At 38.1% G+C, this 21,704-nt stretch overlaps 2 protein-coding genes across 2 annotated transcripts in view; both read right to left on the bottom strand.

The window, feature by feature from the left end:
• The window catches only part of LOC124638019 (phospholipid-transporting ATPase ABCA7-like), a 52,740-nt gene extending 39,895 nt beyond the window's left edge, over nucleotides 1-12,845 (bottom strand). The window contains exons 1-4 of the mRNA XM_047174791.1: nucleotides 12,336-12,845; nucleotides 1,716-1,848; nucleotides 806-903; nucleotides 114-231 (exon numbers count right to left, since the gene is read on the bottom strand). Of these exons, the coding sequence (XP_047030747.1) occupies nucleotides 114-231; nucleotides 806-903; nucleotides 1,716-1,848; nucleotides 12,336-12,527 (541 nt within the window). The 5' untranslated portion in view covers nucleotides 12,528-12,845. The remainder of the gene's footprint in view (nucleotides 1-113; nucleotides 232-805; nucleotides 904-1,715; nucleotides 1,849-12,335) is intronic.
• Nucleotides 12,846-13,665: 820 nt separating this feature from the next.
• Nucleotides 13,666-21,502, bottom strand: LOC124638204. Its single transcript, XM_047175102.1, has 14 exons — nucleotides 21,409-21,502; nucleotides 20,947-21,050; nucleotides 20,668-20,739; nucleotides 20,184-20,336; nucleotides 19,688-19,886; nucleotides 19,309-19,479; nucleotides 18,756-18,919; nucleotides 18,168-18,299; nucleotides 17,719-17,907; nucleotides 17,174-17,360; nucleotides 16,804-16,925; nucleotides 15,007-15,098; nucleotides 14,370-14,809; nucleotides 13,666-14,283 (listed from the first exon to the last, which is right to left on the bottom strand). The coding sequence occupies exons 1-13, from the start codon at nucleotides 21,500-21,502 to the stop codon at nucleotides 14,521-14,523; spliced, it is 1,968 nt and encodes a 655-aa protein (XP_047031058.1). The 3' UTR covers nucleotides 13,666-14,283; nucleotides 14,370-14,520.
• Nucleotides 21,503-21,704: the final 202 nt, after the last annotated feature.

Raw genomic sequence — 21,704 nt, 5'->3', positions numbered from 1 at the left:
TTTTAGGTTTCTGCTCATAGTTTCCATAACTCTAACTACGCCAAATATAAAGTGGATGGACGCTAGTTGTCTATAGTTTGATAAGTCTAAGGTGGAATATGATGATATCTTACCAAAATTCCTGTGTGGTCCGGGAGAATCGTCCAGCGAACTGTAGGTCCCCGTTAAAAATTCGTGTTTCAATCTTATGGTGTAATTCAATCGTTCCGGCCATGTTTCTCCGGACATTTTCTGTTAAAAACAAAATGAATTAGTGAAAATTGTACTTTTAGGGCTAGCTGCACCATTTAACTATAATGGTGTCCATGGCCGATTTCAGCCACGGCGGCTGTTCTCATGTAAGGAGATCAGCCAGCTGCGCAGGACGTATTATAATGCACGAGCATTTGCGCAGACCAAGTGCACTCACTATTCCTTCACTCTCATGGCCTACTACCATACTTCTACTTGCTGCCCATTGGTCAAATTGGCGATTTGACAACTGAAAATGGTCCTGTTATTGTTATAGTTAAATGGTGCAACCCGCCATTATTGTTTCATTTCCTACACCGTTTTTAGTACCACTGTCCGTACCAGCCATTTCGGTTTCGGATTTTGCTGGGACATAAAACCCAGCGGCTATAAAATCTACAAAAAATAAGACATAAATAGCTAGGGGGATAGACGGATGAATGGCGTTTTTCACTTGTTTATTTTTGATTGCAGAAATAAATGGTGCTGGGCATTTGTGTATAAATAAGCTATTTTCACAATAACTTTACCATGGATTGTTTTGCAGTAAATGAAGAGGTTTATAATAACTTACCTGGAATATAATAATGGCATCGGAGATACCCATGTTACGTATGAATGGTTCCAGTTCAGATTCATTTTTGTATGCGAAGTAGCCTTTTTTGGTGCGATCTGCAGACAGTAAAATTAATTCTTGTTTTTATTTTGAGTTAGTGGAGGTCTCTTGAAATGCTAGACATATTATGTTGTTACTAGCTCTTGCCCAAGGTAGTAAGTAGGAGCTACTTCGAACACAAATCTTTGTGTCAAATGACATTCGGATTAAAAGAAGACTGTTTCCATACAACTCTAACATAAATCTCTGTGTCAAATTGTAACTCAATTGCTTCAGCGTGGAAAAGTAAACACTTTCGGATACACCTGTTTGTATATCCTAGATAAAGGATAAAGAAAGTGTGTTGTGAACCAATTCAGATCACATCATCATCATTAAGAAGTTGCAAATAGATAATTAGTGATTAAATCAGCCTGATGGTAAACTGCTCTATAACCAAATAATGCTGGCAACTTATGTTTGTTTCAAAAAGGCTGTGGTTATTGTCAATGACTTTTTGTTTAACAAAATGACAGCGTGTTCTCTAATTAGCTAGGAAGTTGATTACGTAAGAATTAAATTGGCACAGTGCTGATTGGGAACAAGTAATTAGCTACTATTGTCGTCAAATAACACAGTAGGGAATGCATGAAAAAGTTTTCGGATAATATTTTTTTAACCGACTAAAAAAAGGAGATATGTATGTTTGTGCGTAATTATCTCATGTTTAGCTGAACCGCTATTGATCCTGTTCTCGGCATAGTATTTGTCAGACTTAGATGAAGGTTTTAAGGTGTACCCATTATTGAAATCGGATTGTTTTATTATTTTTGATAGAACAGATTTTATTAATGTTACTTTTGCGCAATATATTCTTGAAAATCCTTACCTGGGAAGCTGCCCAGCCTCTGCAAGTTGAGCTTAGGGCCCACATCGTCCATCAGCGAGTTGGTGAGCGGCGTGTCCGGCGTGTATAGGACATAATATGGCCCAGGCATCAGTTCTGATAATGGGATAATGTCCTGTGAAGAAACAATTATTTTAGGACATCTAGAAAGTTTTGTTTGCACAATTACCTTATTTTTTTTTAAATTACATTAGATTATTAAAAATAAGGTACTCAAGTAAGATTTTGCCCTACGGAGAAATTTCTTATATTTTATAGGTGGTGTATAATCTCGGGTTCGATTCCCGGATCAGACCGAAATCGCTTTGTGGGTTTTATAATATAAACTCACATGACCTGCGCAGCTGGCTAATCTCCTTATATGAGAACAGCCGCCGTTGCCGAAATCGGGCTAGGACGTATTATTATTACTATATCTTTTTTCCTTGTAAGTTTCCCTTGACTTTGGTTGTTTTCATAGTTACGAACTTAATAAATTATTGTCAGTAAGGAAAGTTAAGCTGGTAATAGCTGTGGGAAAACCACAGACTAGGTACTTTAAAAGTATCGACTTCCTCACGATAAAAATTGGTACTTAAAAACTCATTACGTGTGTAATATACCAAAAGACACAATTATTCTCGACAATGTTAAACAAGCTCATTGTTAACGACTTATTTTTAAATGAAGACCTACAGTCCGTGTTATTAAGTGTCTCATGAGTAATTACAAAGATCGATGTCTCATCCTTCCAAATTGGACGAATGCAGGACTAAGTAATGTACGAGGATCCGGCATTGGCTGACCAAAAAAGAAAACCATATCAAGTCCCATTTGATACTAATCTACTTCTTCTCTCTGCCCTGTTACCTATTTATTTGGGGTCGACATAATATATTTCTCGCTTCATTAATCAAAAACTTTGCTGATTATTGTCAAACGTAGTATTCCCGGGCCCGTAACCCCCTATAAGGACTATTCGCCCTCGTTTCTTAAAAGTAGCAAGCAACGACCCTCGAAATGCTACTCTCAGACAGTTGTTCCCATAACCTGTTTGGCACAATGCCAAAAACATCCCCATAATTCCGGGTCCACCAGACTCTTGGCGCCAAAACGAGGGGATGGTATCGATCGCCTCATCCTAGGAGATACAAATAAGGTCATCATTGTGCTAAAAATAGTTTGTAGGTTTTGGCCAGGGAACTGCGCATTTGCAAAGAGGGTGAGGGGGCTAACTACTATCAATAAAAAACGTAAAGTAAAGTCGTAAGGTAAACTCAGGAAAGTCTGCGAGCATATTTGCTAGATACTTAGCAAAATTGGAAAAGGTGTCGCCGCCTTGTCTGTTTGGTTTTAGAGGGGGGAGGCTCAATCTCCCTTAGTTTAAACACAGTTGTTAGCTTAGCTCGATTCTTACTAATGTATTTTCAGCTTTAAAGCTGTTAAAAAAGGAGGTTCTATCTTCCAATGTTAATTGAAGGCATTTTAAATGATTCACCAAACGTTGACAGACCGTATCATATTACAGCTCTAAAAAGCTGGCAGTACAAAGTGGGCAAAAATTAAAAAAAAAAGCTCAAAATTTGTTGCTAATTAGTTGCCAAATAATCGATTTTTTTGCTTTTGCCGATTTCGAGAAATCGTCAACAATGCTAGCTTCACCATAAGCTGGCATGGATTATAAGATAAAAGTAAAGGTAAAATAAACAAAATCACTACAAATTTGTTGCTGTATACCAAAATAAATTTGAGGTGCAAAAATATTTTTTTTTTTCAAATAGAAAATTTTTATTTGCTTTGCGCGCTTGAATGTCAATTGTTTCATGAAAAAAATATGAAATAAATTTGTTGCTCGTCACAGAACTGTTCCTTGTCACTTAGAGAACCAGCAACTAAATAGACACCCGACGATCGGGTGTCTTGAACTTCGGTGACTAACAAACCGGCCATGCTGGCTTGAATGTCGATTTTTCCGGTGAAAAACGTGGAAATGAATTTGTTGCTCGTCACAGAGGTGATTAATGTCTCTCAGAGAACCAGCAACTAAATAGACACCCGATGATCGGGTGTCTTGAACTTCGGTGACTAACAAACCGGCCATGCTGGCTTGAATGTCGATTTTTCCGGTGAAAAACGTGGAAATGAATTTGTTGCTCGTCACAGAGGTGATCAATGTCTCTCAGAGAACCAGCAACTAAATAGACACCCGACGATCGGGTGTCTTGAACTTCGGTGACTAACAAACCGGCCATGCTGGCTTGAATGTCGATTTTTCCGGTGAAAAACGTGGAAATGAATTTGTTGCTCGTCACAGAGGTGATTAATGTCTCTCAGAGAACTAGCAACTAAATAGACACCCGACGATCGGGTGTCTTGAACTTCGGTGACTAACAAACCGGCCATGCTGGCTTGAATGTCGATTTTTCCGGTGAAAAACGTGGAAATGAATTTGTTGCTCGTCACAGAGGTGATTAATGTCTCTCAGAGAACCAGCAACTAAATAGACACCCGATGATCGGGTGTCTTGAACTTCGGTGACTAACAAACCGGCCATGCTGGCTTGAATGTCGATTTTTCCGGTGAAAAACGTGGAAATGAATTTGTTGCTCGTCACAGAGGTGATTAATGTCTCTCAGAGAACCAGCAACTAAATAGACACCCGACGATCGGGTGTCTTGAACTTCGGTGACTAACAAACCGGCCATGCTGGCTTGAATGTCGATTTTTCCGGTGAAAAACGTGGAAATAAATTTGTTGCTCTCCGTAGAACTGTTAGGCATCGATCGGAGAACCAGCAACTAAATAAACATCCAATCACCAAGTCTCCTTTAAGCTGATGATTATCAAACAGGCTATGTTTCCTTGAATGTTTGTTTCTGCTAGGGAAAAATTATTACATACATTAGTTGCCTATGTTCAAAATCTTAGTCAGTATGATAACTCTCAATTCCTAGCTATGGATTAGACTGGTTTATATAAATTAAAAAACAATTGCCAATTTCTTCAGTATTTTATTTTAATCTTTCTCAATGAATAAGTGTTTCTACTGTCATCACAATTTAATAAAAAGGAGTGGACGCAATTTACTAATAGAATAAATAAATAACAAAATCTTAATAATAGTCGTTAAACAGGTACTTCATATTTTTTTATTTCTAATTAAATACTTTTTTAAAAAGTTTTATACTTATTACAAGGTATTTGAAAAATCTTAAAATTGAGTATCCGGAGACTCAACAATTTGACTTGTGTGTTATTTTGAGCTCTCCTATTTATTTAGTTGCTGGTTCTCTAAGTGACATTAATCACCTCTGTGACGAGCAACAAATTCATTTCAACGTTTTTCACCGGAAAAATCGACATTCAAGCCAGCATGGCCGGTTTGTTAGTCACCGAAGTTCAAGACACCCGATCAACGGGTGTCTATTTAGTTGCTGGTTCTCCGATCGATGCCTAACAGTTCTGCGAAGAGCAACAAATTTATTTCCACGTTTTTCACCGGAAAAATCGACATTCAAGCCAGCATGGCCGGTTTGTTAGTCACCGAAGTTCAAGACACCCGATCGTCGGGTGTCTATTTAGTTGCTGGTTCTCTGAGAGACATTAATCACCTCTGTGACGAGCAACAAATTCATTTCAACGTTTTTCACCGGAAAAATCGACATTCAAGCCAGCATGGCCGGTTTGTTAGTCACCGAAGTTCAAGACACCCGATCGTCGGGTGTCTATTTAGTTGCTGGTTCTCTGAGAGACATTAATCACCTCTGTGACGAGCAACAAATTCATTTCAACGTTTTTCACCGGAAAAATCGACATTCAAGCTAGCATGGCCGGTTTGTTAGTCACCGAAGTTCAAGACACCCGATCGTCGGGTGTCTATTTAGTTGCTGGTTCTCTAAGTGACAAGGAACAGTTCTGTGACGAGCAACAAATTTATTTTATATTTTTTTCATGAAACAATTGACATTCAAGCGCGCAAAGCAAATAAAAATTTTCTATTTGAAAAAAAAAAATAATATTTTTGCACCTCAAATTTATTTTGGTTATACAGCAACAAAGGATGATGGGTAAAATTGGCCGGTATATCCAATAAAAACCATTTGCATATCAAATGATAGCTTAGACCCTAAGCTTCATTTTTTGTTATGGGCACAACCTTGTAAACCACCGGAGAACGAAGATATGACACTTGATAGCATAGGACAGCCCATGGCTTTGAACCACTTCAGTGCGTATGGGAGGGATGTTTAAGTGCATTATTATTGTCAATCATTGTCAGAACGAGTCACAGAAGGTGTCTGTGCCCATATTTTCCAAGTTTATTGAAAAAAAAAAAGATTATTTAGCAGGTAGTATTTACAACTTATGGTGTACGTATTTCGCCGTTCTGGTAAGTCTAACCGACATAACCAATGAAAATCAATTGCATATCAAATGATAGCTTATACCCTAAGCTTCATTTTTTGTTATGGGCACAACCTTGTAAACCACCGGAGAACGAAGATATGACACTTGATAGCATAGGACAGCCTAAGAACTTGAACCACTTCATTCTGTATGGGAGCGATGTTTAAGTGCATTATATTATTGTCCATATTAGTCAGAACATATCACACAAGGTGTCTGTGCCCATATTTTCCGAGTTTATTGAAAAAAAAAAGATTATTTAGCAGGTAGTACTTACAACGTATGGTTTACGTATTCCACCGTTCCGGCGAGTCTAACCCTTATATCCAATAAAAACCATTCGCATATCAAATGATAGCTTATACCCTAAGCTTCATTTTTTGTTATGGGCACAACCTTGTTAACCACCGGAGAACGAAGATATGACACTTGATAGCATAGGACAGCCCATGGCCTTGAACCACTTCATTTTGTATGGGAGGGCTGTTAAGTGCTTTATATTATTGTCAATATCAGTCAGGACGTGTCACAGAAGGTGCATGTGTCCATATAAAAAAAGAAAACAGTTGGTGTAACTATTCCGCTGTTCCAGTGACTTTAACCGGCATAGCCAATAATATCCATTTGCACATGAAATGATAGCTTATACCCTAAAATGGGTGGAACATTGTTAACCACTGGGGAAAAAAGATATCAGTCCTGTAAGCCTACGACTGCCTAGTGAATTAAACTACATTGGCAGGGATATAAGGAAAACCTATCTTTTTATTACAAATAACGTAGCTTTTCCACCACTGAAAGATTTTTCAAATCAGTTCAGTCAAGTTCAGAGCCCATTTAATGCAAATACTTGTCGTGAGTACTTGCACAGACATCATCTAATGGCCAGGATAATATATCTTGCTTTGAAATATAATCCTGTGGAATTAGAGATGTGCTGGCATCAATCTATCATCATCAATGACTGTCGACTGTCCTGGCTAACAAGCCTGATGTGCCATATGATGAGAACTCTGTGAAATCTGACAAACAACTTAAATAACTTTATTCTACTGATTAAACCGGACTTGACCACCCGTTTGGTTACTATTTGTGCATCACTACATAGTATAAGACAAAGTCGCTTTTTCAGTCCTTTTATCCCTACGGCGTCCCTATGAAAGCTTAACTCTTCCAAACTACGCAACAGATTTTGATGCAGTTTTTTAATATATTATTCTATTCAAAGATAGAGTGATTGAAGAGGAAGGTTTGTATGTGTAATAACATTCGTTAAATAGTGAGTAAATACTGTTTTCCCGTGCGAAGCTGGGGTGGGTCGCTACTTTTGTAATAATTCGACAACCCAGGGCCGACTATCCTGGTGCCGCAGAACGAGGATATGTTATCTCCAATAATGGAAATAATATACGGTGGTAGAAGTAAAAGTTTTTATGTTTTGTTTTGCTATTAAAACAATTATGCCTATAGTTCGGCCATTCAGAGAATGCGTTCCTGACACGTCGCGATTGAACTGACGACGTAACTTTGCAATGGCGTTGCAGTTACGATAAAAATATTTTTGCTGGTTGTTTACCGTTTTAACAATTGAGGAGCATTAAAACAACATTATTATATCAATAATCAATGAATGTTATAATTTTGTGCCAAACTGAGTGTCAAATAACTTGGTAAACAATATTTTTCTAAATCTATACTGCGCTATTACAAGGTTATGTCAGCGGTTTATATTTTGTAGTGCTGTGCTAAAAATAACAGGCAAGTATCGTAATCTGTTCTTATACAGTTATAATATAAAATAATACGTTTTGATTTTCTTTTTAAGAATTGGAAAATAATGGACTATAAGACTTAATTATAACTTTTATGAAATATAAAAATAAAACTATGACCAAACCGCATTTTTATACTTAGATTAAAAATGGTAACCCCAAATGGCGTTATGGGCCGCCATTTTGTGACGCTAAAACAGTCGTCCGTTGTCGTTTCGTGCGCATAGACCACGTTTTTCAAGTGTTTTCGATCTGTTTTTATTTGATTACCCGGCTTTTGTTAGACCGAGATATCAGGATTGATTCTGTTATTGATAATAATATAATTATACATGTAGGCGAAGATGATGATGAAGACACCACCTCCTCAAGCAAATCGGAGTCTGATTAATATTCTGTTCGCACATTCAATTCAATGTACTTGTAACAAAGAATAAATAAAACAATTTTATTATATGAATATTACCTTTTTTTGGTTTCCACTTAAATAACTAAAATATAAAACAAATGATTCCGCCAATTTAAAACGAAAATAATCTTAAAATAATGCGGCGGTTCATTTTGAAGGAACGGTAACGAACTCAGTGTTATGTTGTGCCCATCACTAGTCGTGACTAACTGATAGGTGTCAGGAACGCATTCTCTGAACGGCCGAAGTATAGTTAAGACCGATTTTAATTGATAGTCTACCCTAGGCTTATTTAAATAAGTGATGAGTTGACGAAAATACATCATACAATGATTTTTCCTACTATGGATCTTATTTTAACATAAAAAAAACGGTGCAAAAAGTATAAATCTTTTGTGCCCGACTGTACTTATTTCCGGTAGATTCTTGACATGAACTGTTTTATTTCAGTAACTGTAGGGTATAAGCAATAATCTAATATACATTAGAACTTTATTGGTTATCAGGCCAGGGTTCATACAAAATTGCCCATCATCCTTAGCAACAAATTTGTAGTGATTTTGTTTATTTTACCTTTACTTTTATCTTATAATCCATGCCAGCTTATGGTGAAGCTAGCATTGTTGACGATTTCTCGAAATCGGCAAAAGCAAAAAAATCGATTATTTGGCAACTAATTAGCAACAAATTAGCAACAAATTTTGAGCTTTTTTTTTAATTTTTGCCCACTTTGTACTGCCAGCTTTATAGAGCTTCATATTACGTGTTATTAACTTATAATTACACACGATACGTTGTCAGGCTGTTTTCATTATCCTTGTAACGAATAAGAAAGCAGGTTATTACTACTTTCCCACACTACAAATATATTTAAAACATAAATATGTAAAAGGTTATTCATCAAAAATTTCGCTATTTGATCTCCTTTCACTTCAATCCCATAGAAGGACATGCATTTTAAAGATTTTTAACAACTTATTAACGAGAACGACGAGAAACAATATCCAGGAAACCTCTTGGATATTGTTTTAAAATAACATTCCTGTGTTTATTCGGTTGGGGGAAGTAGCTCCCTCAGGAAGAGGTCAACACTATAGGGAACAAGTAGGAATACTTTTGATATTTAATTTAGGCCTGTCGTTGACTATCCCTCGCCTTTGCATGATACTAGAACATAACTGCCAAATAAATGTTAGCTATCGGATATTTATGAACGTAGGTTTGCTTAGGCCGAACCGTTTAGATCACACAGGTGTCAAGTGTTATGCTTCTCGCAAAACATTATCGAACCTGGGGTCGGGTCTCCTTGTATGTCTGCGCCAGAGAACTCTATTCTGAATTGTCTGTACATATGTGTGATCAGATTTTCTTGTTCGATCTCTTTCTGCATATTTGTCCACCAGTTTTTTTGTTCTCGTCAGTCAGGTTATTTAAGGCCTGTACGATGCTTGTCGTTTCGCCTACCGATGTGGTAGAAACAGGGTTTACTTAAGCAAGTAAGGTACATTGGTACTTTTCTGACCTGGAATCGAACCCTCAGACTTGAGAGGTTGGTGCTTCAACTATTGGGCTAACACTACTACTACGGTGCTACTTTAAACGTGTGATATGATAAAAGTACTCGCTACAAAGTAATATTTATGTATCTATGTATGTATGCGTTCAATGTGTACTGTTTACCGACAGAACTATTGTAGAGATAACAACATAGTTAACATAATAGGGGCACACTTCGTTTAGTTTTAATAGCGGGTCATGACGAGACCTTGATTGTTTACTCTATGCCATATTATTCTCTCTCTCTATCTATGCTCTATGCAAAGTTCGGTATAGTCATGGGTATATTATTGTTTAGTTATTCGTAAATAAATATTGATAACGTTTGTTAGAGATTCAATGCGAAATAAAGGAACTTTTATTTACTGGTATCTCACGACCGGTCCCAGTATTAGGTTGATTGGCTTCCTAGAGATAGGAATTAGGTACTTGTAGGAATGGGGCTAATCTGATAATCCTATCTGTAGTAAACAAATTCACAGATGGATAGAATATTGGGGAAGACAGGTAAATGATAGGATATAAACAGCAAAAATACTTTTTATGGAGTGTTGTTACCCTTTCCTTGTAAGACCTGTCGAAGTTCGAGCTAATAAAATGATGAGTCATGATACTTTCTACGCTGGGAACGAGTGGCCCCCACTGGCAGCGAGTGTGACGTCACTTGTGACTCACCGTGCGAGCGACGGGTGATTGTATGGTCGCTTCTGTTGATGCCTTTTCCACGTAAAGTATACAATCGTAATTTACTACGTTGCGATAAAAGAAGGAAAAGAAAACAAAATAGAGTAACTTAAAAACTGCAAACATCAACACCAACTATGGCAGAATACTTAAGTTAATTGCTACAACGAAAATATTATTAGATATTTTGACTAAGTTAATATGTTTAAGTATTAGATAACATGCAATGCCAATGAGGCTCATGCCATAAGGAATATGAGACATAGTCTTATCATCATTGGCATTGCATTCTAATATCATTGTACTACCTACATATTATTAGAAGATAACATAATGTGTGACTAATAATAACAATGTATCTAATTATTAGGTAACTAAATATTTGTCTTTATTTAACTCAGAAAGTTCTTTCAATCTAGACTAATATTACAAAGCTGAAGAGTTTGTTTGTTTGAACGCGCTAATCTCAGGAACTACTGGTCCGATTTGAAAATTTCTTTCAGTGTTAGATAGCCCATTTCTCGAGGAAGGCTATTGGCTACTTTTTATCCCGGTACGGGAAGTAGTTCCCACGGGATGCGGGTGAAACCGCTGGCAGAAGCTAGTATAAAATATAAAAGCATTTCAAGAAATATTTGCAACACAAAAGCTATTTATAAATATGTATACGGCTCTGTACCATCACTTGTAAGTTATGCTAATTGTAGATCTTTACTACAACATCAGTGAGTAAGTTGGGGAATTCCCTGAACATCTATAGCCAAGAGGCCACGTAGGCCCAAGTTCATCAACCACATAAATATCCTTTTTCTTAAAAAAACTGTTCGTTTTATTTTGAAACTTTAATCTAAGAAGTCCTAGAAAACAGTTGTTTTGAGAACATCAATGTATATGCTGTCAGTGAATTTGGGCGTTAATGTTTTACCATTTAAGTTGTGCATTATTACATAGTATTTCACAACAATAGAATAGAGATAAAATTATGGACTGTGATAATTTTTGGAGTCTAGCTTTCTGGGTGTTCAAAGTATTGGAGAACTAGAAAAAATATTACAATAATCCAACTGAGACAGAATTTATTTAACTTTTGATTACTTTCATGATGTTCATGAAGTGAGGCCCTGCTTTGACTATTTTTGTTGTCTTACACAGAATGACAATTCTATGCACAACGAGACAGAGAGTAGCTGACGGCCAACCTTCAGGAATGAAGAGGCACCATATGATGCGAAATACTGAATTGAACCTATAACATACTGCCCAGTAGCTTGTGAAAATTTTATTGTGCTGTTAGTTAAAGTAAATCAGTTTTGGAAATGCAAATTTTATGCAACTCAGGTAAATGCTTGAGTTGCATAAAATTCAAATTATAATCTGTCACTCATCATCTACCTAGTCTTTTCTCAACGAAGTATGATGTGGTTGACTTCTAGTTTAACTGGATTCAAGCCCAGCACATTTATTTTCAGCTCGGCTAATATAAAAATTATCCTCTTCTACTAATTAAAGTATTGTGTTGTAAACATAATTTTACTAAATTGGGTCAGAGTGTACCATTAGAGGCGTTAAGGAAATTCAAATTTAAATAGTTTCATTACTTATTATTCTATTCTACAAACATTGTTAGTCCACTTTGACGATTACCAAGAATTAAATTTTACCTTAAAACCTGGGTCAGTGGGTCGTGGAACCTACCAATGTAAAATGCAAAATAATGTGAATATCTGACATTGTAAAAAACATTATATTATGAGTGCGCAAGTAGGTAGTAATTAAATATTTACAAAAACTCACCGTATTGGCCACTGGATCTTTCACCCTTCTGCTATTTTCAGGATTCATATTTATGTAACTTTTTAAAACAAATAGGAGGATGAAAAACATTAAGGGGGACGCCAGATCCACAGCTGTGTGGATAAACCTTCGCGCCCTGACCACTGCATGTTTCCACATCAAAACCGTCAACACTCTCATGTTGCACTTCATTTTTATCACCAGAAGTCTGACCCAAAACTATGAACCTCGACAGCACAACACATAAACACTAATTTCGACTCCCATGAGACATCACAATGGGTTGTGTACACCCCAAATTTAAACATGAACCATTATTGTTCTCACGCATACATGTTTAAAAATTGTCCGTAAAAACATAGGGAACTAGAAGAAGTTTAAGATAGTATAAAGTTCGAGAACATATAATATTCTGAACATTTTACGAATTTCCCTCAAATTGAAATGTTTTCATTTATAAAACTTAGAGAATACTGTGACGTTTCGCGTTAACTTGACAGCCAGACTTGACACAAGTGAATGTCACCAAGTGAGCACAGAAAATATATAATTTTAGAGGTGGCCGTTTTGGCACAGATTACTAACAGTTACTTAGTTGGAACCTTTGGAACTAATAAAAGAAACAGGTTATTTTAGGTAATATCAATACTATTTGCTTTATTTAAACAACGTGGCAATGGAGCCAGTCTTCTGGGCACGTTTCCGGAGGACAGTAATGCGAAGGAATACTTCGACGCCTGATCGATGCTCTTTTATATTATGTTTTATGTTTATACATATACAACATGCAACTTAATTAACGCACATCCTGAAATTAGTTTATTCAGAATCGTTTACTGAATCGATTTATATCATTTTTAATATAGGTAATTTTTTATCCCAAAAATAATTAAAACTACGGAAATTATTGTCATATTAACCCTGTACAGTCAAAACAAATTCAAATAGACCGTAACTCAAAGTAATAAGACTTCGTGTATTGTCGGCTTTTTCCGTAGTTTCGTTATGTTGTGTCGAGTCGAGCGGCGCGCGGCGCGATATTTGCGTGCGTAGTAGTATGACCAAAAAGTTCTCCAAGAATTGGTATAACTAATTTAGTAAATAACAATGCATATTCATGTTAAATTAAAAATTCAGTGTATGTATTATGATTATAACATAATATTCTAATTGGCGTGTTTGAGGGTGTGCGTTAATTACGTTACATGTTGTATATTTTGTATATAGTATTTTATTTTTAGTTTTGTATAAAGATAAGTAGTTTCTTCTTCTTCTTCTTAGCGTTTATCCCGTCTTGTGATGGGTTCCGCTTTCCGTATCTTCTTCTTCCACTTCGCTCTATCCTGGACATCTTCCTCTTTGAGTTCGCAGATTTCCATGTCTTTCTTTACGACACTCAACCACCGCAGTTTTGGCCTGCCTCTGCGCCTTTGACCGGGTATATCGAGATTGAATGTCGCATTGCCGATGTACTCAGGTGGTCTCCTTTTAACATGTCCGTACCATCGCAGCCAATTCAGTTCCATGAGATATTTAAGATTAATCAAGTTTAGACTATTTTTCATCGGTCGGTAGAAAAGTTACTCCTATCGGTTGATGAATTCAATTCACCAGTAAACCTCGGTTTATCTATCTGTACAAACAAATACAGTAAAATAAAATATTTTTATGACATTTGCTTTTATTTGAATATTTTTTTTAGACATACTTTAACGGCATCTACTCTGACGCTGGTCAGTGGAAGCTAAAAAATAAAGTTGTGCAGGGTCGTAGCGGAACTCAATTCCAAGCTTCCGTACAAGCACGAGTGACTCGCTGTTTGAATTCGCCATTACATAAACTTATCGGCAGTTCGTGAGGGTGACTTCATGATTCAGGCTTATCACATGGTCGGTTCTTCCTCTTCATCCTCGTCTTCGTCTTCCGGTCTCTCTTCGGCAGCAACAGTCTGATGATAATTAATGATTTTTAGTTTAACGATCTCCCCTAAAAATAGCTATCTACCTCTATAATAACTCTAAATTCAAGACATACCTCTTGAACTGTTTCTTGTGGCTGTTCAGTTACCTGTGAATGCAAGTTACAGAATTATTTTCTATGTGAACCATATACAAATGGTACAACGGTATAGGGAGGGGTAAGAATGGTTGTGATACTGGCTTCTGATTACCCTTAGAGAAACATCTTACATTCCTATCAATCTTTTCTCCATTTCCTTCTTCTCACTGCAAAGAGGAAGCCTAACAAGTCTAACAGCCTCCTTACTCAACAACTTTAGACTCCTTACCACGACCTCCTCTTCTTCAACGCTCTCAATCTCCTCGTGATCGTCTCCGTAGCCGACAGGGAACATGGCGAGACACTCCCTCTCCCCGCTGATGACGTCAGAGCTGATATATATGGGGTTCAGCCCAGCCAGCTGGAGTAGAGGTAAGGAACGCTTGCGCGAGACCATCAGGGCTAGGCGGTCGAAGCTGGGGGAAGATTTGAAAAAGTTGTGCAAAAATTGGACTTTAATATGTAGAGCATAAGAGCGTTTTCACATTTGAGGGTTTGAGTTTGGCACGCGAGGTGCGGAAAAATGACAGGAATATATATATTGAGTAACTAACTGCTTTTGTCCGTGACTGAAGATGAAAGATGTAAAAATAAAATTGAGTAGAAATCTTACTATCTCCTCGGACGTTCCATCTTATCGTACTGCTTGATGCTGTAGGCGACGTGCTCCGCACTATATGGGTCCTCACCCACGAAGATACCCATCTGCAACACCACATAGTTATTCATTACTTACCTAGCCTTATCCCATGTAAAAACTCTGTAGTGCTCAGTGTTTTACATGGATGTCATGGACCAATTGATTATCTAATCTCCTTAATTCAGTTACCCGGGCAATTACACCCGGGGCGAGGTGTGATTGCATTCCACTCCACAAGCGCGGATCCAGCCCTCAAAAAAGGTTGTGGTCACAGCTACTAGAAAATCGAAACTAGAAGCGGCTACTAGAAAAGTAAAAGTCGGAGCATGAACATGCTCATTAAAAATTATGCAAGTCGTTTATGAACTTTTGAATGAAATTATTTCCTTTTTTTTGAGCATCAGGACTTTGGCATTAGGAATGAAAATAAACTTAGGAGGAAGTTGGACCCGATAAAAAAAAATAGTTTCGATCCAAACCTATTTCAATCAATAACTTCTAGTAGCCAGTAAGCCAATATAGGGAGGGTTTGACGCATTTGGTGCACTTCTCAACTACCAGTGGCGGCATAGCATCGGGTGGCACCCCGGGCTGCTACCTATTGAGCACCCCAAAAAAAAACGACAAAATAAAATTACGAACCAATCTAATAATGCTTAAAAAAAACGTTTTTTTTTTTTAATTATATCTAAACTCATATTATGCTCACTATCAGTTCCGTCTCTAGCCTATGTACCGGGTGCAATCATTACTAAAGCACCCCTATGTATGGAAAGATTGTGAGTAGTTTTGTTTTTTGCGCTAGCGTAGCAAGCCGGAACATTTTTTAGATTTCGTCGTAGTTACCAAGTTATAAAACCAAAAGCGAAGACATGGTATAAAACCGTATAAATTTGCGCGAGCGTAGCGAGCGCAAAATTTTGGAGTCTTGGGACACGAAATCACAGAAACAAGTAAAAAAAAGGCACTGCTAAGTGAAAAAACCGTGAGCGTAGCGAGCGCGAGATTTTTTGAGTTTTGGTACTGTTTTGTACAAAAAAATGTAAAATAGTGACTATTGTAAATAATAATAATTTTATTGTAATAGACAGCTGTGTTGCTGGGAAGTTTGTTTTGTTCTTCACCGCTTCTTGTTAACCAGTAAGTCCTGAAAGAGGGCGTTATGGGGGTGCTATCCTTTTCTACTTTCAATTTTAACTTAAACTAATCTAACTTTTTCGACATTGGACTTAAACCACCGCAAAGTGAAAAAGCCGCGAGCGTAGCGAGCGCGATTTTTTTTGAGTTTTGGGACACAAGAGTACCTCAAAAACTAAAGCTGTAAGAAAAAAATATGGTGATCTCGAATTAGTAAACAACAGTCATAAAATTAAATGCAACAAAAAAAAGTATTATTTTGTTCCCTAGTGTTATCATCAGCCTATCGTAAAACTGTGATGTCACAAGTCTAGGTAATAAGGTTGTGGGCATGCCCATCGTGCCCACAACGGTGGATCCGCCCTTGCCACTCCAGACTACTCAAAATACCTAATTACCTACTATATACCTAGTGGAACAATAGAATTTAAAAATCTGAAGCTATTTTTATCGGTAATCGGTACCTAATTTATTATTTCATCTCAGGACTTGTTGCATGTATGTGGGAAGATGGCTTAGTTCAGTACCAGTCAGTCACATATCTTTGCATCTCCGAAGACAACCATTTGTTTTTTTATACATTGCTAAAGAGATAGCCAGTTTCGGACACAACTATGTTAACTTTGGACTCACATTCAAGATCTCGGAGGAGTACAAGTTGACGACCTCTTGAACATCGTAGCGCTTGTCTATGGGGAATATGACGAGCACGTGCGGCGGCAGGTACTCTGTCTCTATCACCTCTGCCAAGTCTGCTACTTGCTGCAAAATGTCAGGAAGAGGTTACTGATAGGACAATGGATAAAACTTAAATAAGTTTAAATTGAAATTGAAAGAGTTCCTTATTGAATTGACGTTGAATTTGAATTTGAATTTAGCAATTTATATCAATATGATGCACTTCGAAAATAGCTACTCCAGTTAACACTATTTAACATGTCAGACTATGGAAAATGAAATGTTGGCTAATCAACAAAAATTGTCGCAATTAAAATAGAAACACCAAGCACCTTGGGATAGAAGAAAGCCAGTCCATTAGCTTTAGCGAGCTCATTGGCTGGTGTATACAAGCCTGGCACGAACAGACCTCCGGGAGGGATGTAATCCTCTCCCTCCACTTCTATGTCGGAATGAAACTCTTCTTCTTTTTCTCCCACATCCTCATCTAACATAGCTTCTTCTGGACCCCCCTTCGAACAGGAGAATTGGGATGATTATTTTTGCGACAAACTTACACAGAGACTCGACTTTTTGCTCGATTTAAGTGTTTGAAAATCAAGGTACCATACTACAATTAGGCGTTTATATATTCTTAGACTTTTCATAGTACTGCCGGGGATTGTTCAAAAGAATTACCACGGCTCTGGTACATAAAAGGCCTACAAAGGTACATGATGGGTTTTTGTCAGTCTGTCAGTTCAGTCAGTTGTCTGACACTCCTCACCGCGGCTAACCCACAGCGAGAAGAGTCATTTGATCATTTTCCATCGGAAAAAAGACTTCATGGTCAGAAACTCAATATTTCAAAAAACAAATAACGGTAGGTACCTCTCCTGGAGTTAAGTCCGTGATAGTAGTTGCCACTTCCGAGGCTGTCTCCGCTGTCTCTGGTTTCTCCTCTCCTCCTTCCCCGCTTTCTGTTGCTTCTCCTTCTACTCCTTCCGCGCCTTCTGCAGGCTCTCCTTCTGTCGGTTCTGGTGGCGGCGGTGGCGGTGGTGGTTCAGGATCGGCTGGTAACTAAATTGTGTAGAAAATATCGAGGTAGCTGTTAGTTTTTTGCTGTTGTTAATTTAACTGCCACCGGTATAAAAAGCAACTGAAAAACTCATAATGCAGGCCTCTTTTACAGCCCTTTTCTCATATACTGATGAAATGAGTAATCAACATTCTCAATGCAGGTTGGCAATGTTCAAGCCTCAAATGCTTAACCCTGCAAATTGCTAAAACAAAGACCATTTTTAAATACTTTAAAGGTCCCTAAAGAACTAATGTCTTACCCCAGCAGCAATCCTGGCCATCCTTTCCTCCTCCAGGCGTTGTTTCTCGATCCTGGCTGCCTCCTCCTGAGCCTCGCGCGCCAGTCGCTCCTGTTCCGCTTGGAGACGTTCCGCGTCTTCTTTTTCTTCTTTCTGTTTAGTAATATAGAAATATTTTTGCGAGTTTTAGTTGGACTCTCCAAACTATTACCGTTTATAGATACCTATAGGAAACAGAAGGAGAAGTAAATTCACTATATCTATTTTTAATTTTTGTACACAGTTAATAAGACAAGACAAAATAGGATCAAGTACAAAGGCTACTTATTTCTTTGAAAGAGAAGAAGTGGATATAGGTTAATAAGGTTAGGTAAGGTTGGTACACAGGTTGGTACATAGGATTCCCGCGGCCACATGGACACAGGGGCGTTTTAGTCGGTAAGGGTCCGGCACACTCCTCCGCCTTTCCCCAGGCGAAGGAAGTCCATGAATATTACCCCCGCTCCCGAAAAAAAAGTTGGTTGTACGTAACTTAACGATTACTTCAATGAGTTAGGTTAAAGGTAACCGTGCAGCTAAATACACATTTGAGGATACGTATTCTCTCACCAATTTCTGCAGCTTTGCATTGTAGCGGTCTCGTCGTACTTCGCGCGCAGTCTTGCTGATGCTGGCGTATCTCTCGTACGCTGGCACCGGAGGCACTTGCTTCTCGGGGCTCACGTCCTCTTTGGGGATCGGGATCTCCTCGTATAGTGTGTAGCGCATTAACTCTGTTTGGGGAGTTTAGTATTAGGGTTCAATCAACTGCAGTAGAAATTAAAGAGCTCATGGCTGGGCATGTTGGTCTGTGGAAGGGTAACCATATTGTTACAACCAGATCCTCCGTCTTTCGGAAGTCATGTTAAATTGTTGGGTCTCGGTTGTCATTTGAATATTTTTGACGGTCAGTATGAAAAAACCAGGAAGTCTGGCAACCAATGTTGTGTAGGAGTATGGGTCATGCGGGTATGTAAAACAGCTGCATAGGGTTAACACTGGAAGTTGACTAACTAGTTTTGATAAAGGCTACAAATTTTTCGTTCGTTTCGTTCGGATCAGCTTGCAAACTAGCCTCTAACTTCCTCTGGCTTCTAAAATATCCTCACAAAAATTCACTAACTAACAAAGTCCCTAGTATCAGTCTCGAACATCTTGAACAGCACGACGAGCACGGGGCCGGCGAGTAGCGCGTGAACACACGCCTCGTTGGGGTCCACGTCGCTCATGTACAGCGCCTCGCGGGCTCCACGCTCGTCTAGTTGGAACGTGTCTTTGGCTGCCACCGTTATATCTGGATAGATTGATATACTACATTAGGTGCACCATAAAAAAAAAAAACGAATTATAGAATTAATGCTCAATCCTTCTCCGTGTGAGAGGAGGCCTGTACCCAGCAGTGGGACGATAAAAAGGCTGTAACATAAAGAAGATACTGGAAGCTGACCCCAACTTAGTTGGGAAAAAATTTAATTAAATGATGATGTTGTTCGAAGACTAACTGATCATATCCCATTTCTCATACAGATCGTAGTGCGCCTGGTGGCAATGTGGCCAGAACATTATAAAGTTCAGTCTCTTAATGTTCTGCGAGAGGCGCTCGTTCACTCTCTTCTTGCGAGCCGCTAGCGTCAGCACCCGGAGCCGCTCGGCTGCGTCACGGTATTCTTCCTCGATCTTCAAGTTTTCTTGCATTTTAGCCTAAGAAATATCGATTTAATCAAATGTGGAAAGGATCATTTTGGTTTCCTACTATATTATTAAAAAAACTGGTCAGGCTATCTGTGTGTTTTCACGCCAAAACTTCTGATACGATCTAAATGAAATTCGGTACATAGATACGCAAGTGCCTGAGAAAGGACATGAGCATCTATTCCGATAAAAGAGCTACTTAATCTATTTCCCACAAAGAGTTAAACAGCTTGAATATTCATCTTTGACAATATCTACAGAATTATCACGTATTTCAATTACCGTTTTTTATGAAAGTAAGCTTACCGCTTCCTCCGGCAGCATTTCATGTACTTCAAGTCGAGGCCTCTCCATAATAATGCCCTCGGCTTCCCTGTCCATAATCTTCAACTCCTCCTCTATGATACGGCACAGATCTATGCCGTTCGGGCCGAACATCGCACGGGTCAGTTTGCCATTCTGATGAAAATGAAAGGGAACTTTCAATATTAGAACAACTGCTAATACGAATGAATTCTGAAATTTAATCCGAATAGTAGATGCATTTTATTAGGCTTTGTAAACAAAATGTCAAATATCCGTCGTCAGCAGCTGGAATCACCTTGGAGAACGGAAACAACGATATCTCGTGGAGTCTCGCATTGACCGATACTGGGGCCGACCCAGGATTTATCACGTACAAAGTTTGTAAATATGTTGTCTTTGCAATTTATATCAGTCTCATGTACAAAATATGTAATATATACAAAATATTTATAAATACCTGCGTAGACACGGTGAATATATTTACCACTAAGAACAGAAACGCCGGCTCACTATGATGCTTGAATCTTGCCAGTGCATCTATATTGTCAGCGCAACACTAGAACAAAGAGTCTATTGTATATTGCATACCTACTTTAAGACAAAACTACATTTTACTATGCCTAGTGCAAAAAAAGTTTGATTCACACAGGAGAGATGGTTACTTATATCTACAACTTTAGATCATTGTCGTGGTACCTACATAAGCCTTTCACTAACTTACCTACTCCAAGCTCGTTAAACATCGAAATAAATAAATTCTTACCTTGACCATGGCGATTCGGTCTTGACCAATCTCCAGCTTACCCTTTCTGACAGCGTTACCAGTTGCCAGACAGGGGCCGCAGAAGTCAGAGTACACCTCCATACCTGTTATATGGTTTGTAGGAGCAAAACAACAAGACTACATAAGAATAGAATAAGAATTTCAAATGTAACGGATTATATTTAGGAGGGCAGGAATAAAAGTCAGTGGGTCGTCTTAGGGGTGGAGTTTTAAAAAGTTGTGTGAACTTCTATAGCGAAAAAATCGTCCATAAAATGACCGAAAATTTTGGAAATTTAATGGAAAGCCATAGGTATGCTGTCTCGGATGGTTGAAATTGGGGTTCGCTAGCAGCTCCTTTATTAAAACAATATGATTGACTTCCCATGGGAAAAGTCATGGGTTCACTTGATTCTTCATCATAAGAAAAGTTTAATAATTTTTTATAATAGTCGTACTTACAAATAAGCTGATCCTTATGAGCTGCGAGGTAGGCCTCGAAATCTTCGTTGGTTTCCACAGTTTCTTGGATCGAAACTGCTTGTTTTCGCGCCATTATTTATTTATAAAAAATTCAAATACAAGTGTTTCTGACTTTTGTCTACCAACACTTGACAATTGTCATGAAAGTCGACGCATTTTTTTAATGGCTGCCTTTTTTTTGCTCAGTTTATCTTCTTGAGTTCCCCTACAAAGGTCGTCAACAGATACCAACCTCATTTAATAAGCTAGAAGGCAAGCGATCTGAAGTGCATATT

Source organism: Helicoverpa zea, chromosome 17 (assembly GCF_022581195.2).
Source record: "Helicoverpa zea isolate HzStark_Cry1AcR chromosome 17, ilHelZeax1.1, whole genome shotgun sequence".
Lineage (NCBI taxonomy): Eukaryota > Metazoa > Arthropoda > Insecta > Lepidoptera > Noctuidae > Helicoverpa > Helicoverpa zea.
The sequence above is the reverse complement of the archived record's forward strand: the minus strand, read 5'-3'. Positions and strand labels throughout refer to the sequence as shown.

What these genes read in the sequence shown, in the direction of transcription:
- LOC124638204 (XM_047175102.1), bottom strand. Translation starts at nt 21,502, where the DNA reads ATGGCGCGAAAACAAGCAGTTTCGATCCAAGAAACTGTGGAAACCAAC. An exon ending in ACCGAATCGCCATGGTCAAG is followed by an intron (nt 20,740 to 20,946) that starts GTAAGAATTTAT and finishes TCTTTGTTCTAG; the next exon opens with TGTTGCGCTGACAATATAGA. An exon ending in TGAGAAATGGGATATGATCA is followed by an intron (nt 19,480 to 19,687) that starts GTTAGTCTTCGA and finishes CAATCTATCCAG; the next exon opens with ATATAACGGTGGCAGCCAAA.